The 13,923-nt window shown below is 42.1% G+C and overlaps 1 protein-coding gene across 1 annotated transcript in view; it reads left to right on the top strand.

Moving 5' to 3' along the window:
- RPP21 (ribonuclease P subunit p21) overlaps positions 1 to 13,923 on the top strand; it is a 15,184-nt gene extending 1,261 nt beyond the window's left edge. The window contains exons 2-6 of the mRNA XM_083174247.1: positions 4,558 to 4,617; positions 7,346 to 7,446; positions 9,658 to 9,740; positions 12,809 to 12,940; positions 13,495 to 13,923. Coding sequence (XP_083030373.1) covers positions 4,561 to 4,617; positions 7,346 to 7,446; positions 9,658 to 9,740; positions 12,809 to 12,940; positions 13,495 to 13,580 — 459 coding nt within the window. The 5' untranslated portion in view covers positions 4,558 to 4,560 and the 3' untranslated portion in view covers positions 13,581 to 13,923. The remainder of the gene's footprint in view (positions 1 to 4,557; positions 4,618 to 7,345; positions 7,447 to 9,657; positions 9,741 to 12,808; positions 12,941 to 13,494) is intronic.

Here is a 13,923-nt window from a genome sequence, read left to right as displayed (position 1 = left end):
CTTCATACTTGCCTACCTGACCGTCTCCATGCGGGAGAAAAATTCTCTGTTTCTGGACTTCCCTGGTAATGTATGACTGCCATCACCTGTGGTGAAACAACTTTACCTAGCTCCCCACAGGTGATGGCCATCAAACATTACCAGGGAAGTCCAGAAACAGAGAATTTTTTTCCCGCATGGAGAGGGTCAGGTAGGCAAGTATGAGTTGCTTATATAAAAACCCACCAGTGTGTTTTGTGTTAACGTTCTTAGTTTTCAGTTACTGTATGTGGCATTGTTTGTATTTATTATTCCTAGCTTAATCAGGAAACGTGTGTGATTTTATTTTGTTAGCTTGCTGTTATTCCTGATGGATTATTAAATGTTGTCCGTAATGCTGCTAGGGAGACTTTCCAGTCTCTAAAGTTAATAAATCTGCCCCTGATTTAGATCGGAAGGGGTTCCAACCTATTCAACCCTGGCTGCTGTTTTCCGAGAGGTCGGAATACTCCAACCTGTTGGAAACCGGGTGGATTGGCGAAATAGCCATGGATCTACCTCCTTTTAACGGAAACGTGGCCATATCCAACAGGTTTTGGCCCTGTTTCCGGCAATCTTAATCCAACATGAAAAGATGTCGGATTGAGGCAGGGAGGAGGACGTCGCTGGGTGAGCAGCAACTCATCCAGATGGCCCAATTTTTTCCAGGATATAAGAAGGGTTAAACCAGGGTCACCCTGGGTTTAATGTAAAAGTGCCGCACTCGGGATTGAGATACAGGGTCCGACCAGGCAAATGCAAAGTGAATGCGGTATAAAACACTTACATTTTTCTTTAAATTTAAAATATTACTTTTTTTTTTTCTCTCTTATCTGTCTGTTTCTCTTATCAGCATGTTCTATGATCTCTTAGATCAGTGGTTCTAAACCCTCAAGTACCCCCACAGTTTGTGTTCCCGGTCACTCAGCAGGAGCACATGTGTACTCATTACTCACTGACACATTTTAAAAGATCCTTAGCATTACTATTTATTTTTCATCTTTACTATTGTACTTTCTGTGAAAATTGGTTATGGCAGTGTGCATATGTAGGGTAGAGATATGTCATACTTTGACAGTTTCATACATAAAAGCAAATACAGACCAAAAGTGTACATTTTAACAGGGTTAGCACTATGAGCCTTATTCTAGTTCACTCTTTCTGACTAAATCCTTCTTAGATGGACAAAACCATGTGCACTGCAGGGGGGCAGATGTAAAATGTGCAGAGAGAATTCGATTTGGGTGAATTATTTTGTTTCTGTGCACGGTAAATACTGACTGCTTTATTTTTACACTGCAATATAAATCTCACTTTGAAGTAAAACCCCACCGAAATCTAATTCTCTCTGCACAAGTAACATCTGCCCCACCTGCAGTGCACATGGTTTTGTCCATCTAAGAAGGATTATGTCAGAAAGCGTGAACTAGAATAAGGCCCTATATCACAGTGTAGATTCAAGATAGAAATAAAGCCAAAACCCGAAGGCACCATTCGGGCAGACAATTTAAAAAAGAAGAGAGTATAGTGACAGAATACTATGTATCACAGTTGGTGTATATAACCGTTTCGCAACCAGTTCTAGTTAAAATACATTTTTATATCGCAAAAGCCCCAAAATATGGAAGAAGAGAATATTAGACGTCCAATTACTAAACACCCTAAATCTATCCTACCCTCTGCTTACAAAGCAAAATCCCCAAACCCCAAACCAAACCTCCCCATAACCCCCCACCCTGTATGACCTAACCCCAACCTAGGTATACCTGAATACCAATTAACATATCCCCTACCCTACTAACTATACTATCTAAAATATTCCCTCCCACCCAACTACAAGAGAGAAAAAAAGGATATTGACCGAATAACTGGCAGGGGCAAAGAAAATCAGGATACTTTGTAGAATATAGAGGCAACTTGAGCGTAAGGATTTTAAAGAGTCCAGGAGAACATGCAATAAAAGGAAAAGGAAGGTAAGCCTCCAGCGATCCACAAACAAAATAGGTAGAACTCCGAGTCAGGTCCAACTCTCCCATCCATCTAAACATGTTAATCTGACCACACACAAGGCCCTGGCCTAATAACAAAGCACTGCCAAACACAAGGTGTATGAGGATAGTCGAAGCAATATGTGGCATTTAAAATCACATCATTAACAATAAAGTATTAAACATGATATAAATACAGAAGTATACTGCACTTCAATTAGGAAAACAACATAATAAAAAACTGAATAAAGGGATATTGAGAGACAACAGAAATATCAATGATATGCGAGATCTTAGTCCAGCCAGTTCACAGTTCCATAATAGAACAACAAAGTAATACGTAATTCGTCCTCAGCAGCTCGGGAGGAAACCGGATAGCATTCAGGGTTAATAACTGTAAAGTTTCAGAATCCTAAATCAGCCATCAGGGGTAAAGGAGAGAGACCATGAAGGGTCCCATAGACTTAACACGACCATGCATCTGTTCCAGGAGGGATAAGCGAGAAGTTATCAAACAAGTTCCATAGCAGAGAGGGTGTGTAGGATCAGGATAACAGTTAAATTTCACTGCGAGTAGAGTCACGGGAGAGTGCATAACTGAGGTTGGAACAGGAGCAGTAGGAGCCCCATATGCAATGGACACATGCAGGCTGTCTGCCACAATTCCCGCGGTCTCTACAGGTAGGAGACGGATCACCATAACATACAGCATCAATCCTGCTCAGGAGCCTGGCAGCAGAGATATGTATTGCATCGAGTATTTGTGAAATAAAGAGCTCCATGGCCTTTACAGGTTCTGGATAGGTCAGGAGTGCTCACTTAGCCCAGTGTAGACAGGAGTAGTTTACTACAGGTAACTCAGTCCAGGAGTCTGGCCAGCAAAATGGCGCGGTATCTCCATGCAGCTCGAGCAGCGTGCCTCAAAGGAGACAACTCCCACTCACATACCGCTAAACCCTCGGAGGGTCACCAGGCGCACCCGCTAACCAAATAACCTGGCGGAGTCGGGTAACAGGCTACACTTCAACCACACCATTCCTGTTGTAGCTGTCAGAGGATCCAAAATGGCACCCGCGTCTGAAGGGAAGGGAGCACGGATCACAGGAGGCCCAGTCAATCGCCCAGCCCTACACAAATCGTTCAGAAGATCCCCAGGCAGCGATGAAATATCAGCCCCAGCAGCGGAGCAGTGTCCTGCATTAAGTTCTGTATAGTATTCAGCCCGCTGGCGGGCAGCAATCACGGCTGCTCTGCAGTAAGCTCACCACGCCACTGAGACTCCACTTCAATATGTCGCCGCAGGAAGCACAATACGGGGAAGAGAAACCACAGCAGCGGCGTGTCCGGCTCCTGGTCCCGCCACCACACCTGACAGACAAAGCTGCAAATGGATCCGCTGGAGCAGCGGGATCCAAGATGGCGCCTGCAGCGCAATGTGCCGCAAGCCCAAGCAGCTGCCACAGCTTATACCGACCAAGTAGGGGTACCACTGAATCAGCAGGGAAAGTGAAGAGGGGCAGGAGGTCCGCAGTCCCTGGAGCAGGATATTTAATCAGGATATATCTGGAGCTCACAGCACCCACGTCTGCTCAGATGCCTGGTCAAGCCACGCCCCCCTGATATACATTTTTGATAGTGAAAAATGGGCCTGATTTAGCTTTGTTAGCCAAGCAAAATGCACACAACTGGGCAAAGCTATTTTGCACTGCAAGTAGGGCTGATGTAACGTGATAGATTTAGATTTGGATAATTGTTGTTTACACAGCAATTAAAGCTGGGGTACACACTTAGCTATTGCCGGCTCAAATGATATTATTAATTTTATTGGTGGTGCCACAGTATAACGAATATGTGCATGCTCACTAACTGATATTGGTCAGTGACCTCACCCACCTCCCATTTTTAAAAATGTTTTAAGAAAATGTTTGCGATAAACTTTTTTTTTAAATGGCTAGTGACATTCTGCAGGCTGTTATGATTATCATTTATGTACACAATGCCACAACAGGTCCTCAACACCTTCTAAATATGGGTACAGGGCCTCAAATAATTGTCAGCTGTTCTTCTAGTTGCTTTACAACAGTTGTGTTGGTAACTGCCTCATCTTCAAAAGAAATGTTTATGTGAGCTTTCAGTGGTGTGTACATGGTGCAAAGGTAAAGCAAATTTGCTTATGCCGATTTTGACTATGGCCATGGGAGATTTATTAGGCCATACGCCAAATGCACTGTACCTTCAGCATAGTCAAAATGACCTTGCCTGCACAGTCTATTTTGCCTGGCAACAGTGATGCCACAGGTCCGCGCATTGCTATCAGGCCACAGAGAGGGAGCACTTTCCAAATACCTACCACCAAGTTTTTGTTGATTAAGACTATCCACCAGGGGTACACACGGTAAGTTCCAGATCTTCTACATCAGGCAGACCGGCATTTAATCTTACAAATGTTATAAAATAAATAAGTTTTGGTTGAACAGTGATCTAATTTCCCTTCAGGTTTGTGAACTCCTGATTTAACGAAAATTGTTTAATTTATTTTTTATAAATGTAGAACATGGCATCTCAAATTAAGGACAAAGAAGCGTTTCAACGACTCAACTTTCTTTACCAGGTAATGCTGTCTTGACAGTAATAACACCTTCATTAATTTATTTGTGGAACAGTGTTCTGTTTCTATGAATATTCTGTTTTTAATTTAAAGGAAGCAAATGTTTATTAATCATAACAATTTCTGATAACCTGTTTGTATGGATATTATTCATTATAAATGTCCCTAAAACAGGGTTGCCTACCCTTCCGGAATAGCTGGGAGGCTCCCAAAAATCTGATTCCCCCTCCCTGCCCCCCCAGAAAGGTGGGCAACCCTGTTATACACTGGCAGGCCCCACACCAACATCTCCCCCTCGGCAGTGTTTTCGGGGAGGAAGGTGGTGGGTTGTAAAGATGCTGCTGACAGTCTCGGTACTCTTTACCTAGAACGGCGCCCACGATTTTGATCTTGGGCATCGCAAGGTAAAAAATAGCGTTGGTCGCATCGCATGCGGCCAAAAAATCGCATGTGATGCGACCGACGCGATTACCGCGATTTCACATAGGGAACAATGTTAAATGGCCCAATTAACCCGATTTTACATAGGGAACAATGTTAAATGGCCCACAGAGGCCAAATAGCCACCCTCAAGTGTGAAATGGCCCCCCCAATTGTTAACGCCACCCCACGATCAACGTCAACCCGAAGCGTGGCAAGCGCAGCGAGCCCACGAGGGACGGCGGTACGCGTCCTACGACCTTTTCATACCCCCACTATCCACGTCGGCGTGGAGTTGAGAATAGAAAGTGTGGCGAGCGCACCGAGCCCAAAGCGTGGCGAGCGGACGCGGACACCTGTGAAGCCCGCGAGGGGACGCGGATACCTGTGAAGGTATCCGCGTCCCCTCGCGGGGCTCGCTGCGCTCGCCACACTTTCTATTCTCAACTCCACGCCGACGTGGATAGTGGGGGGATGAAAAGATCGTAGGACGCGTACCGCCGCCCCTCGCGGGCTCGCTGCGCTGGCCACGCTTTGGGTTGACGTTGATCGTGGGGTGGCGTTAACAATTGGGGGGGCCATTTCACACTTGAGGGTGGCTATTTGGCCTCTGTGGGCCATTTAACATTGTTCCCTATGTAAAATCGGGTCAATTGGGACATTTAACATTGTTCCCTATGTGAAATTGCGGTAATCGCGTCGGTCGCATCGCATGCGATTTTTGGTCGCATGCGATGCGACCGACGCGATTTACATTTTAACATGTATTTCTATGTAAAATCGCGGGCATCGCATCGTTCGCTTCGCATGCCATTATAATGGCATGCGATGCCCGCGATGGGCGCCCTTCTAGGTAAAGAGTACCACAGTCTCCTCTCCGGGCTAATCCAATCCTGGAGAGGAGACTTTAAAAGTAGGCAACGCCGCTATAAAATGTGATATGTGATTTATGAATTTTGGGTAATTCTTTTTTACCTGGCTCCTCTTTTCAGCTGATATTCTGCATTGTTTCCTGGTGAAAATTCAACTGGGAACTGTTTGTTTTCAATTGAAGGAAACCCTGTTGAATAATATTCTTATTCTCAAAGCTCCAATATCTCTAGTATTATTGTGCAGACTGCATAGACCAATATTGCAGCGTATAGCCTACAAGAAGCCAATTGCTTATTTACAGCAAATCTAGAACTACTAAAGCTGTGTACACACACTTCGATTTGCTTAAAGGTGCGTACACACATACAGATTTTTCTGTCTGATCTGGCTGGTAGGAACAAAAACCAGGAATTGTATGGGAACAAAAAACTGTTCCCAAACACTTGAAAACAGACAGTGATCAGTCAGACAAATTGTTTAAATCATTCTGATATAACAAATTTATGAAAGCATATATTTTTCTGTTTTCCTGCATTTGGGTGGAAATTTTTGATTGTCATATGCTCATACATTTCCAGGTTTTTGTTCCCACCAGATAGATCAGACAGAAAAATCTGTACGTGTGTACGCACATTTAGATGCAATGTTAGGGTGTGTACACACTGTGAGATTCCTTTGCTATTCGACTTAAGATTCAACTGCTATACAATCTTTGCTAACTCTGTACTTTTTACATACAATTCTTGCTATCTGCATTAGATTTGCACTATATAGTCATTGCTGCCCTGTCTATCTGGGTTTCGAGTTGTGCTGTCACGGTTGCGCACATCGGGATTGCAAGGTAAAAAATCTGTGCGATCTGCTTGCAATCTGCATGCGATTTGGACTATATAGTTAAAATCTCACGCTGGATTGTACCATGTGTACACAGCATTAGATTCGATTTTCTGTTAGATTTGGCATTAGATCTTTCCATTAGAACCGGCATTAGAGATGTACTTTTACATTTGATTTGATATCAATGTCACAGTGTACACATTCGATTTCCTGGATTGTATTTGACATTTCCTTGGCTGCACAGTCTATTTTTCTTTTCGATATAGAGAAAAGGGGAGCGCGCATCGAATGCAATTCGAAAGTGTCCTAAAAACCATTCAATTTCGGTTAGGTTTCCATTCAATTTTGCTTCTATAAGCAAAATCGAATCGAAAACAGGGGATTCAAGCTATCAGTGTGTAAGCACAGTTCTCCAATAGCAGTAACAGGTCCGTATTGTACCAGAAGACATTGGTGTCCCGCAGGGCAAAGATAGTCAATAAATAAGGATAGTCAATAAATCATACTGTATTTCCCAGCATTGCTTTATGTGTCTATTTGTTGAGAATATCAAAGATGTTTTGTCAAATTTAATATCTAGCTTCCTTTTTCCTGTTCCAAGGCTGCACACTGTGTTTTGGCCCAAAACCCTGAGAATGTGGAACTTGCTCGATTTTATTGTTATACGGAAAAAACGATTAGCAAGCGATTAGTGCTGAGACAGTAAGTTTTCTATGTTTAAATTCATAATATTTAATTGGATACTATGTTGCTAACACAAAAACAAATGCAATGGTCATACTCTCCCCATATTACCGGTACATCTGGCCTATGGTTTCTCACAGGACTTTCTGTGGGAGACTTTCTGAACACACCCTTCTTAAAGCATTGTACCACAGCTTTCCACTTCTTCATTGTTGTGAAGAACCACAGAGAGCTGTCACTATATTTACATTTATGGGCAGAATAGATGGGCCAAGTGGTTCTTATATGCCGTCAAATTCTATGTTTCTACATCTGCCTGACCGGTCCTGGTTTGTACAGTTTCCGGTCTGACACTATAAGCCCAAGCAGTGATGTGAGTGGCCAGCTACATGTTGCTGCCCATCCCTGTAAACACCCAGTTGCGTTTATAAATTACCTGCCAGGTGTGATGTCTTGCTGCACACTAACCATCAGAAGTGGTCTTGTCCATAGGATGATATTATTATTATTATTATTATTATTCATATGCAGTTGCAAGCCTCATTCTGTGGTCTTATATGGGCACTTACTTTTAATAATACATATAACATGATAAGCAGACTTGTATGTGGAAATAAATTCATATCTCAATTTTGAGCATCTTCATTAAACTTGTCCATCTCTAAATCCGGCTCATTAGCAAGATAGCCTAGGCCCTAGGAACTGTAAAATGTGCAATGCTGTCTCTATTATGCATGCTCCTGGGTGCACACTCATTGCATCGTCTTGATAATCTCTGTGTGCTTTAGTGAATGCTGTGCAAAATACTTGACAAAAGCATCACCTTAATCCATTTGCCTGCCACCTCAGAAAGGGTCTCTGCATTTTCCTACTGGAACAGCTCCCATTATGCTCAGTTATGGCTGAAAGTAATTATGGGCATGAGGGGAAATTGTGGAGTTCTTGTTTAAAATTTTTCTGTTTGTGAAAATGTATTTTAGTTGGTTAAAGAGAAAGGGGGTTGTCTCAGCCAGTGCTGTATATCTGCCAACGCCTAAAAGGCAATTGTATACAAATGTCTAAAAAATAAATCTGTGCGAAGGTCTAAACAGCCTGGGGAAAGAGGCGCTACACAATTTAGTTTTAATTACCTGTATTTTAAAGTTATATTACCATTTTATAATGTATTTTAATAATTAAATCCTTTTATTCCAGAAAATGAGGGATATAACAACTCAAGGGGTGTATCCTATTAGCTGCTGTTGTTCACCACTTCTAATAGGTACGGCAGGGGTTATCCTATTAGCCCATTGCTGGTGTCCTTTTGCTTGATACCCAAAGCATAATCTCCAGTAAATAGCCACAGGACCAGCGATAATGCACTGTGGAACTACTATCCGTGCTAGAGAAATATTCAGCTGTGACTGTATTTTTTTAAAGTAAAGGACCCGGTACATAAGACGTCCGTTTTCTTGAAAGTGGATAGTTCAAATTGCTTCCAGCATACCTCTGTTAGCAAGAGACATCATTCGATGGTCGCCAACCATCAAATGATTTCTCCTGCCTTCGGAATTAAAGTCTGAGTGGGTGCAAGCTTTGGCCCGCTTGCGGTCCCATGGGAACGCCCATAAAACACTAGGCATTCCCGCTGACATCCGGCCCTCCCTCCCTGCAACGAACGGCCCGACGAGCGTGCAACTTGCCAAAGCAGTTGGTTGCTGGGGTCTGCACATGTGCAAATATGCAGAACAGGGCTGAATTCACCCTGTCCATAATGGTCTTGAATTACCCCCAAGGTCTCTGTAAATGGGCCTATTCTGGAATGCTTTCAATACTCTCTCCAACACATGTTGCATACATCATATACTGTCATTTTAGTTACTAGATACATGCTTTTTCTATTAAGAATTAACGGTACTTATGTATTATCTGGACTCCCATGTTAAATGCACCCCATTTTTTCATACCCCTACTATCCAACTACGCATGGAGTTGATTTTATACCATGCCCGAAGCGTGGCGAGCGCAGCGGGTCTCATAAGAAAAATGGAAGCCCAGATATTACATAAGTACCAAATTAACTTGTTTTGTCATAACCTGATTTTCTCTGCAGATTTACACTTCTGCATTTTGTAAATTACTTTTCTATTAAAACATCTGTACATTGTGACTGCAATTCAGTAGTCATTTGGAGATCACTTTTTGAATATCTAGCTTTCATGTTTGTAATAGATGCTCCTCTTTTTCTAGGGATCCATCTATCAAAAGAACTATTTGTAAGAGATGCAGCTCTCTTCTTCTTTCTGGAATTACATGTACTGTCAGACAAAAAAGTAAGTGAGAGTTGTGTTGTTTGTTGTGTTTTTTTTTTTTTATTCTTGGCAAAGAACCTAGGGCATTCCAAATATATAGTCAGGTCCATAAATATTGGGACATCGACACAATTCTGATATTTTGGGCTCTATACACCACCACAATGGGTTTGGGGTTTGAAATGAACCAAACAAGATGTGCGTTAACTGCAGGCTTTCAGCTTTAATTTGAGGGTATTTACACCCAAATCAGGTGAATGGTGTAGGAATTACAATGGTTTCTATATGTGCCTCCCACTTTTTAAGGGACCAAACGTAATGGGACAATCGACTCAAAAGCTATTTCATGGACAGGTGTGGGCTGTTCCCTCATTATTTCATCTTCAATTAAGCGGTTAAAAGGTCTGGAGTTGAATTGGGTGTGGATTGTATTATCGACACCGTTGGGTCGACAGGCAGCAAGGTCGATAGGGTTTTAGGTCTACATGGGTGAAGGCCGACCGGTGCCTAGGTCGACAAATGCATTAGGTCAACATAGGTTATGTCACGAGGTTGACATGTTTTTTTTCACTGGTTTTTTACCTGAATGTTGACACCGTCGACATGGACACAGTTGGAAGTCAACCGCAGCCCCTCGCATCGCTCACAATGCTTCGGGCATGGCACTATTTTATTCTCCCACCACGCCCTAGTGCAGTGATTTTCAACCTTTTTACCTTGCGGCACACTAAATACGATTTTAAAATTGCCAAGGCACACCATGAGATCCCACAGGGCAGAACACATTGGCCCCTATAGGAAAAAAAGAAACCTATTGGCCCCATATAAAAGAAATCACACTAGTCCCCACAGGTAACAAAAATAAAATACATTGGCCCTTTACATGAAAAGAAGAGACCAGTAAATAACAGTTGAACTGGTGGTGGCTGTAAACTGGTTTGGGCATCTCTAGATCTGGAGGCACACTTGAGAACAGCTCAAGGCACACTAGTGTGCCACGGCACAGTGGTTGAAAAACACTGCCCTAGTGGATGGTAGGGCATGAAATTCCGCCTGTCGGCTCAAAAAAACTGAAAAAAAACCATGTCGACCTGACGACCTAAAGCATTTGTTGACCTTGTCCCATGTCGACCTAGACACCTGTTGACCTAGAAGCCTGTCGACGTTGTTGCCTGTCGACCTAATGACTGTCAACCTAAGTCGGGTCAACAATACCACCGTATCCCATTGAATTTAGGTGTGATATTTGTATTTGGAATCTGTCTCTCATATTGAGAGTCGACAGCAACAAAGTACTGTCACTATCAGTGAAGCAAGCCATCATAAGGCTAAAAAATCAAAACAAACCCATCAGAGAGATAGCAAAAACCTTATGTATGGCCAAATCAACTGTTTGGAACATTGTTAAAAAGAAAACGCACTGGAGAGCTCCACAACACCAAACGACCCCGAAGATAACAGAAAAACTGTGGTGGATGACAGAAGAATTACTTCACTGGTGAAGAAAAACCCCTTCACAACAGTTGGCCATATCAAGAACACTCTCCAGGAGGTAGGTGTATATGTGTCAAAGTTAACAATCAAGAGAAGACTTCACAAGAGTGAATATAGAGGGTTCACCACAAGCTGGAAATCATTGGTGAGCCTCAAAAACAACAGAAAGACCAGATTACAGTTTGCCAAACAATATCTAAAAAAAATAAAAAAACCTTTACAGTTCTGGAACAACAACATATGGACAGATGAGACAAAGATCAACTTGTACCAGAGTGTTGGGAAGAGAAGAGTATGGAGAAAGAAAGGAACTGATCATGATCCAAAACATACCACCTCATCAGTGAAGCATGGTAGTGTCATAACATGGGCATGTATGGCTGCCAATGGAACTGGTTCCCTTGTTTTTATTTATAATGTGACTTCAGAATTCATCCTGCTGCTTTTGTCAGCATTGTTTCGGGCATTATCTGCTCATATTCAGTCAAATGCTTCAGAACTCTTTGACCAACACTTCACAGTGCAGATGGACAATGACCCAGAGCATACTGCAAAAGCAACCAAAGAGTTTTTTTCTTTAAAGCAAATAAATGAAATGTTATTCAATGGCCAAGTCAATCACCTAACCTGAATCCGATTTAAGCTTGCATTTCACTTGATGAAAACAAAACTGAAGGGAAAACGCCACAAAAACAAGCAGGTACTGAAGACATTTGCAGTAAAGGCCTGGCACAGCATCACCAGGGATGAAACCCATCATCTGGTGATGTCTATGCATTCCAGACTTCAGGCTGTAATTGACTGCAAAGAAGTTGCAACAAAGTATTAAGGTGAAAGTTTGATTTAGGATTGTTTAGGACCATTACTTTTGGTCCCTTTAAAAAGTGGGAAGCACATATAGAAACCGTTGTAATTCCTACACCGTTCACCTGATTTGGCTGTACATCCTCTCAAATTAAAGCTGAAAGTCTGCAGTTAAAGGATATCTTGCTTGTTTCATTTCAAATCCATTGTGGTGGTGTTTAGAGTCCAAAATATGAGACTTTGTCGATGTCCCAGTATTTATAGATCTGACTGTATATTGCTTCACACTGATCCACATAATTAAAAGAAAACTTTCTTAGGGGTTCATTTACTAAAGTTTACGTTTTTAGAAGATGTTGCGCTTTGCAACCAATCAGATTCTACTTATCATTTATCTAGCAACTTCTAGAGTATAATATCTAGAATCTGATTGGTTGCTGTTGGCAACCTCTCTTGCTTCTAAAAACTCACTCTATAAATTTACTCCTTAGCGGTCGATCCCATTAGCCGCGGACAGAATTCGCCTAAAAGTCCTCACACCTCCCATAAGATTGCGGGCAATGTTAGGCGAATTAGGTCCAGTGAAATGTGTAAGATCAGGTTAAATTGGGTGCAGTAGCTGGCAGTTTAAATGCGTTGAATTTGCACCCGAACGGCGCCTTTGCGGTGAATAGGGTCGACCCACGTAGTCTCTAGTAACATTATGTTGATTTTTACTCGGCACCTGTTTATATTTGTTGAGCTGCTCAATAGTCTGTCTTTAGAAATCCAACACCTTGCTTTTCACACAGAACGTCGGGGGCAGCGGCAGACTGTTGTCAGATGTCTGAGTTGTGGCCTCACTAAACGTTTCCTAAATAACCCACACTACAAGCTGTGGTGTGAGCAGCCAGAAGCTCTGCTGGAAAATCAGCCAAAGCCAGGTAAATGCACTCTCCTTGTTCCCATGCTTTAGGAAACATCTTCCTCCTTGTCGGGGCAATTAAACATCTGATGTATATGGGTAGGTTATTTTTCATTTTTTCATGGATGGAATTTTATGAAAGCAAAGGCAAATGCTTAGGCCTTATACCCACTGGGATTGTTTTGTGCTAAATGCTGCCTTAAGCAGCAATGTTTATGATGTGTGCTCCCACGCATCATTAATGACCTTGTTTGGATGAGGAAGGGCCACTCCTCCCATTGCTCCTTCCCCATCGGCATGTGTATATGCACTTGCTGAGGCCGGGTCCCTGTCATTGACAATATCGCCGGGTAAACGCACCTCTCCTTCCAAGGTTTATTAAATAGGTGCCATTAAATACCTATACCTTTTTTTTTTTCTTACCTCAGCTGGGGCGGTCAATGTACAGACAATCTCTTATAGTACGCCACTTTCTTTGTATGGAGTATTGATACCTGTCTAGGTAGAGATTGACAACATGATGAAATATATCCTCAGTCGTGTTTTATTTTTTTCTTGTCATTTTGTAAATAGATGCAAATCCCATCTCACGCCAAGAACTACCAAAAGATGGAGGATCTTCTGCCAAAACAGCCAATAAAGACAAAATGGCTTGTTAACGCACTAAAAATACCAATGGACTTTATAACACATATTATACAGACTAGTATTAAAAATTAAATATTTTGCATATTTTCTATCATCATGGCTGCAAAAAGATGATCATTTGCACTTGCATCTGCCCTATATTAGAGTAGGTACGAGAAATGGCTGGAGAAGGTGAACTTGAATCAACACTCCCTCATTGATCTTTTCCAAACTCCAATTTCAGAAAAAAAAGTGGGTAGTGGCACTACAGTAATTTTTCCTTATAAAAACAGTTGGACTGATTTTACAATGTAAGCATTTAATAAAGAAGATAAAAAACACATATAAGTGACCAATGCATAAAACCCTCTGTGT

The sequence above is a fragment of the Crinia signifera genome, chromosome 2 (assembly GCF_055691185.1).
Source record: "Crinia signifera chromosome 2, ASM5569118v1, whole genome shotgun sequence".
Taxonomy (NCBI): Eukaryota; Metazoa; Chordata; class Amphibia; order Anura; family Myobatrachidae; genus Crinia; species Crinia signifera.
Note: the sequence above shows the minus strand (reverse complement) of the source record. Positions and strands in the feature narration are given on the sequence as shown.